The sequence below is a fragment of the Dendrobates tinctorius genome, unplaced genomic scaffold (assembly GCF_039654945.1).
Source record: "Dendrobates tinctorius isolate UK_male_01 unplaced genomic scaffold, ASM3965494v1 ptg000022l, whole genome shotgun sequence".
NCBI classification, from domain to species: domain Eukaryota; kingdom Metazoa; phylum Chordata; class Amphibia; order Anura; family Dendrobatidae; genus Dendrobates; species Dendrobates tinctorius.
The window spans coordinates 117193483-117200172 of record NW_027361690.1 but is presented as its reverse complement, the minus strand read 5'-3'; the positions used below and the strand labels follow the sequence as shown (position 1 = coordinate 117200172).

General features: G+C 42.4%; 1 protein-coding gene across 1 annotated transcript; it reads left to right on the top strand.

Moving 5' to 3' along the window:
* Window positions 1–2980: 2980 nt before the first annotated feature.
* On the top strand, window positions 2981–6118 carry LOC141084383 (uncharacterized). Its single transcript, XM_073569091.1, has 2 exons — window positions 2981–3673; window positions 4474–6118. The coding sequence occupies exons 1-2, from the start codon at window positions 3475–3477 to the stop codon at window positions 5973–5975; spliced, it is 1701 nt and encodes a 566-aa protein (XP_073425192.1). The 5' UTR covers window positions 2981–3474; the 3' UTR covers window positions 5976–6118.
* Window positions 6119–6690: the final 572 nt, after the last annotated feature.

Sequence of the window (6690 nt, the reverse complement as noted above, 5' to 3'; positions counted from 1 at the left end):
CCCCTGATTTTGGATCTATTCTCCAGAGTTAAAGGTGCTTGCTGGTTTACCAAGCTTGACCTCAGGGGGGCGTATAATCTTATCCGCATTAAGCATGGGGATGAATGGAAGACGGCGTTTAATACTCCGGAGGGACATTTTGAGTACCTGGTGATGCCTTTTGGGCTCACTAATGCCCCTTCTGTCTTCCAGTGCTTCATGAACGACATTTTCCGAGACTTTGTGGATAAATTTTTGATTATCTATCTGGATGATATTTTGATCTTCTCCAAGGATTGTGATTCTCATGTGGAACATGTTCGGACGGTGTTCCGGATCTTGAGGGAGAATTCCCTGTATGTCAAAGGATCGAAATTCCTTTTTGGGGTACAGAGGATTTCATTTTTGGGATTTATTTTGTCTCCGTCAACTATTGAAATGGATCCGGCCAAGGTATAGGCCATTTATGATTGGGTTCAGCCCACTTCTTCGAAGGCCCTTCAGAAGTTTTTGGGCTTTGCTAATTTTTATCAGAAATTTATAGCAAAATTTTCTAGTATTGCCAAGCCATTGACTAATCTGACTAAGAAGGCTGCTGATGTGTTGAATTGGTCTCCGGAGGCTGTTTCTTCCTTTCAGGAGCTGAAGCGAAGATTCACTTCTGCCCCGGTTTTGCGGCAACCTGATGTCTCACTCCCGTTCCAGGTAGAGGTGGACGCTTCGGAGATTGGTGCAGGAGCTGTTTTGTCCCAAAAGGATCCTGTAACATCTAAAATGAATCCCTGTGCTTTCTTTTCCCGAAAGTTCTCCCCATCTGAACGTAACTATGATGTGGGGAATCGGGAACTGTTGGCCATGAAATGGGCATTTGAGGAGTGGAGACATTGGCTGGAGGGAGCTAAACATCAAGTCGTGGTCCTCACTGACCACAAGAATTTGATTTACCTGGAGTCGGCCAAACGCTTGAACCCTAGACAGGCTAGATGGGCCTTGTTTTTTACACGTTTTGATTTTGTGGTCTCTTTTCTTCCTGGCACTAAGAATGTCAAGGCTGTCGCTCTTTTTAGAAGCTTCTTTGCTGATTCTCCTGTGGTGACCAAGCCTGCTACCATCTTAGGCGAAGGGGTAGTTCTTTCTGCCATCTCGCCCGATTTGAGATGTGCTCTGGAAGAGTTCCAGGAGGACAAACCTGAGCGTTGTCCCAGTGGAAAGTTGTATGTTCCTGACCAGTGGAAGAAGAGAGTGATGTCTGAAGTTCATTGCTCTGCATTGGCTGGTCATCCAGGTATTTTTGCTACTAGAGATCTGGTGAGTCGGTCTTTTTGGTGGCCCGCCTTGTCTCGTGATGTCAGGAATTTTGTGCAGTCCTGTGGGACTTGCTCCCGGTCTAAACCTTGTTCTCGCTCTAGTGGATTGTTGATGCCTTTGCCGGTCCCCAGGAGGCCATGGACCCATATTTCAATGGATTTCATCTCTGATATGCCTGTCTCTCAGAGAATGACTGTTATTTGGGTGATTTGTGATAGGTTCTCTAAGATGGTTCATCTTGTACCACTCCCTAAGTAGCCATCTTCTTCTGAGTTGGTGCCCCTGTTTTTGCAACAGGTGGTTCGCTTGCACGGGATTCCTGAGAACATTGTATCTGACAGAGGAGTTCAGTTTGTGTCTAGATTTTGGAGGACGTTCTGTTCCAAGCTGGGAATTCAGTTGTCCTTCTCCTCTGCGTTTCACCCTCAGACCATTGGGCAGACGGAGTGAACAAACCAGACCTTGGAGTCGTATTTGAGATGTTTTATTTCCGCTGATCAGGATGATTGGGTTTCATTTTTGCCCTTGGCCGAATTTGCTTTAAATAATAGAGCTAGTTCTGCCACTTTGATGTCACCTTTGTTTTGTAGCTTTGGGTTTCATCCTCGATTTTCTTCAGGGCAGGTGGAGCCTTCTGCCTGCCCAGGTGTTGACACTGTGGTGGAGAGAATGCACCAGATCTGGGACCAAGTGGTGGATAAGTTATCTCTCTCCCAGGAAAAGGCCCAGCGGTTTTCCAACCGACATAGGACTGTTGGCCCCCAGTTTAAGGTGGGTGATATGGTTTGGTTATCTTCAAAAAATATCGCTATGAAGGTAGCTTCTGCTAAGTTTAAGCCTAGATTTATTGGGCCTTACAAGATTTTGGAGATCATTAATCCGGTCTCTTTTCGGTTGGCTCTTCCTGTCACATTTAACACCATAATGTGTTTCATAAGTCCTTGTTGAAGAGGTTTGTTGAACCAGTAGTTCCTGGGGTGGCACCTCCAGAACCTGTATTGATTGAAGGTAACATGGAATATGAGGTAGAGAAGATACTGGATTCCCGTCTGGCTAGACGGAGACTCCAGTATTTGGTTAAGTGGAAGGGTTATGGTCAGGAGGATAATTCCTGGGTCTCTGCCTCTGATATTCATGCCAAAAGATTGGTGCGTGCCTTTCATCGGGCTCACCCTGATCGCCCTGGTGGCGTGGATGAGGGTTCGGTGACCCCTCCTCAAGGGGAAGGTACTGTTATGAGTTCATTTTCCCCTTCACCATTGAGGTCTGATGAACTCCCTCTTCTGGTGAAGGAAGGTAGTGAGGCTGATTACCAAGCACCTGAGCTGGGAGAGGATGACTGGGCAACGGGGATCTCTGACTGGATATAAGGCAGCCGACGCCCTTCTGCCTCGCTGGTGATTTCTCTGCGGAATTCTAGGAGACTAGTCTGATTCCTGCTCCTCAAAAGCTAAGTTTTCTGCTTTGCCTTTTTTGCATTTGTGTTTTGGTTTTAGTTTGCCTTGCTTTTCTGGATTCTGCCATTCCCTGCTGGGGTGAGCTGAATTCCTTTTTGCTCTGTCTTCAGAAAATACCTGAGTACTGACATAGTCTTTTTGAAGCCTAGCAGGGTGGATTGATTTAAATCACGCCGATTTAAATCATGATTTAAATCACGATTTAAATCAAAAGATTTTTTTCTATTTAAATCGGATCGATTTAAATCATGATTTTAATCATGATTTAAATCACTGATTTAAATCAAAAGGTTTTTTTTAAATATAAATCACGATTAAAATGAGAAGTGAGAGCAGTGTGCATGTGCGCCCATAGTTACACGGACGAAACTAGGGGCAACGATCTAACGCCAGGGTGAGGGGGGGACCCCAAAGTAAGTAAAAATCTTTTTTGTTTTACTATATGGCAATAGGTAGGTGTTTAAAAGCAGCATGTCTTAATTGTATAAACTATTAATAGCCTCCACATTTTGTTCATACTGCCCCTTTAATTCCACACTTCTAGCTTGGTTTCAGTTTTGGTTTAGTTTCTTTTTCCCTGCATTCAGTTGACATGCCCAAACTTGTTGGATAGTCAGCAGTACTTGGCTCAGGCTGTAGTAACAATCAAACTTCATAAGTGATCTGTGTGAGCCTGCCATGGCAGCAGGTCGGTCGTAAGAGAGACCCTATTTGGGTTCATTTTGTTGAGATGCCAGCAGCAGATCTTGGAAAGAAAGGTGCAAGAGCAAAGTGCAAATACTGTCAAAAGGATATCCAAGGACTTGTTTGCCGTTTGAAATCACATTATGAAAACTGCAACCAGAAGGGAAATGAAGATGTTGATAGTGATACAACTAATGTCAATGAACCCCCACAGCTTCTTATGCACCAGGAGCCTAGTACTAGTGGTAAGTCTGGCAATTAATTTACAACCTATTTTTTTAACAGACATTTTACTGGGATGGTTAAAGTCTATGAAAAGAAAAATTTCTAGCACTGGTAGTTCTGGAGTATAGAATTTAAATTTATGTTAAGGCAATATTTCACAGAAAATTAACGCTAAAGGACATGTGCACCTTTATTTTTTTAAGGTGCACATGTCCTCCCCCCGCAGCGCTCTTACCTCCGATCCCCGCAGCGCTGAGATCCGTGGCTTCGTTTTGACCGTCCGCCTCCCGTCCTCCGGTTGCGGCCTACTCGCAGTGATCCAGCGGCGTGACGTCAGCGGGCCGCACGCTCCATTGAAATGAATGGAGGCGCGCTCGCGGACGGGCAGAACGAAGCCACGGATCCCCGCAGCGCTGACATCGGAGGTAAGAGAGCTGCGGGGGGAGGACATGTGCACACTGTGACTGGCTGCACCTTAAAAAATAAAGGTGCACATGTCCTTTAAGTAAAAATAAAGTGTGTATACGCTTATTTTTTTTTTATTGTAGGCTGCAATTCACTTTTGAAGTCTGCCAAATTGACCATTTTAAAAAAAAAACATTTTTAAAACTTTTGTGACATAATTTTTTTCAGTTGCTGAGGCTCTGATATTAGTTACCAGTATTACAGCAACCTCACCGGAAAACTTGAGTAGCATAACTTTTGAGACAGCCCTTATAGGACGAGGACCATTACATTGTTCAAAAAGTTTGTTTCAATATTTTCGTTATATTTCTTCAAATACGCAGTCGATTTATATTTTTAATTTCTGTGCTTTCAGGGTCAAATATGGCTTGTGCTGCACGTGACAATCAATATCTGGGTACAACTTCAACAAAGCAGCCCAAAAAAAAACTTTGCGTGCAAAGTGTAGAAAAATTCATCTTAAAGACTACGACGAGCCAGAAAGAACATTTTGATGAATTAATTGCTAAATTCATATTTGCAACCAATTCTTCTTTCCGACTAGTTGAGCACCCATTGTTTGTACAAATGATCGAAGGAATTAGACCAGGCTACAAACCACCAAGTAGATTTGATATCTCAGGAAAACATCTTCAGGCTGTATACGACATAGAAAGAGCGGCTTGTACAAAATATTTGAAAGACAAGGTTGTTAACATGAGCTTGGATGGTTGGAGCAACATCCACAACGACCCCATAATTTGCACTTGTGTCACAACAGAAGATGGTGAAACTTACCTTACAGACACAATCGACACATCTGGAAATTCACATACTGCTGAATATTTACTTGAAATTGCTAAGAACTCAATTCACCAATGCCAAGAACAGTTTGGATGTAAAGTAAGGAGCTTAGTTACTGATAACGCAAGCAATGTGGCAAAAATGCGAGCGGAACTGGCACAGGATGACACAAATGTCATTACATACGGTTATTCTGCCCATTTGTTGCATCTTTTGGCAAAAGACCTGCATATTTTGGGTGTCAAGGAACATGTTGTAGAAATTGTTAAATATTTCCGCAATAATCGTTTTGCACATGCAACCTACAAGGAAATGGGAGGACTGAAGTTGGTTCTACCACAAGATGTTAGATGGAATACCTTGGCTGACTGCTTGGAACTGTTTATTAACAACTGGTCAAAATTACTGTCCATTTGCGAAACACATCGGGATAAAATTGATGCTAATATACGAAGCAAAGTATTAAATCTTGGTGTGAAGAGAAATGCCGAGGACCTTTTGGAAAGGTTAAAGCCAATATCGATTGCGTTGGATAAAATGCAGAAAGATACTGCAACCATAGCTGATGCCACAGAAGTTTGGAAAGATTTAGAAGGTTCTCTAGATCTCTTGAACCTCTCAAACAATGTAAAGGTTGCAATACAGCACCGCAAGGACCAAGCATTAAAAGAAGAACACTATTTAGCCAATATCTTGCATCCCATCTACAGAGGGAAAAAATTATCTGAGGCGGAAATCAACTCTGCAATGGAGTGGCTCGCCAATACTAACCATGACATTGTGGCAACTGTGCTGAAATTGAAGTGTGAATCTGCACCATTTCAAAAATACATGTTTGCAGATAACGTCGTTAATGAACTAAAACCACTGGACTGGTGGAAGTCGCAATCACTTGTTCTTCCAGCAAAGATAATAAATCTAGCTACTCAGCTACTGACTGCATCGGCTTCATCCGCAGGAGTAGAGAGATTGTTTTCTTCATTTGGTTTTGTGCACACAACAGTCCGAAACCGCTTAGGAACTGCTAAAGCAGGACAACTGGTTTTCCTATTAAAAGTCCTAAATAAACAGTAGGCTTAAAGGACTGATGTATTCACTGAAGATGTTTGCTTACTTCAAACGTTAGAGATAGGCTATTGTTAAAAAGTACTTACTCTCTGTAGTTCAATTCTGAGTGTTTAATAGTGCAAATAAAAATTATTAGGTTTCATAATCAACTGTTTTAATATTTTTATTTGTGTAAAACAATTAGATTTGCAAAAAGACAAAGTTTTGCTTGTGTACAACTTGATTAAAAAATCTGATTTAAATCAAATGATTTAAATCAAAAAAATCTGATTTAAATCAAAAAAATCTGATTTTTTTGATTTTTTTAAAAAAATCAAGATTTTTATCCACCCTGAAGCCTAGCGTCTTCAGGGCCTTTTTCCCTGTCAGTCTGTTGGCTCTTATTTTGATAGGGTTTTTCGTGGATTGCAGACAGCAGCTTTCCTATCCTGTCCTATCTAGTTAGCTTGGGCCCCATCATTTGCTCAGTCTATCTTTCTATCTGCGTTAGTGTTTTTTCTTCTTGCTTCACCGTCATTATATGTTGGGGGCTGCCTATTGCTTTGGGGTCTGCTCTGGGGCAGTTTAGATTTCCCTTTCTGGCTTTAGGCTATTTAGCTCTCCGGCTGTGATTGAGGGGTCTAGGGCACCGTAGGAACCCCCACGGCTTCTGCTAGTTGTTGTTGATAGGTTCAGGGGTCTGCAATCCGATAGCTGCCAACTTCTCTGGTTTTCTGGACTT

Coding starts and splice junctions, on each gene's coding strand:
- LOC141084383 (XM_073569091.1), top strand. CDS start 3,475: ATGCCAGCAGCAGATCTTGGAAAGAAAGGTGCAAGAGCAAAGTGCAAA. Junction 3,674..4,473: donor CCAGGAGCCTAGTACTAGTG/GTAAGTCTGGCA, acceptor CTGTGCTTTCAG/GGTCAAATATGGCTTGTGCT.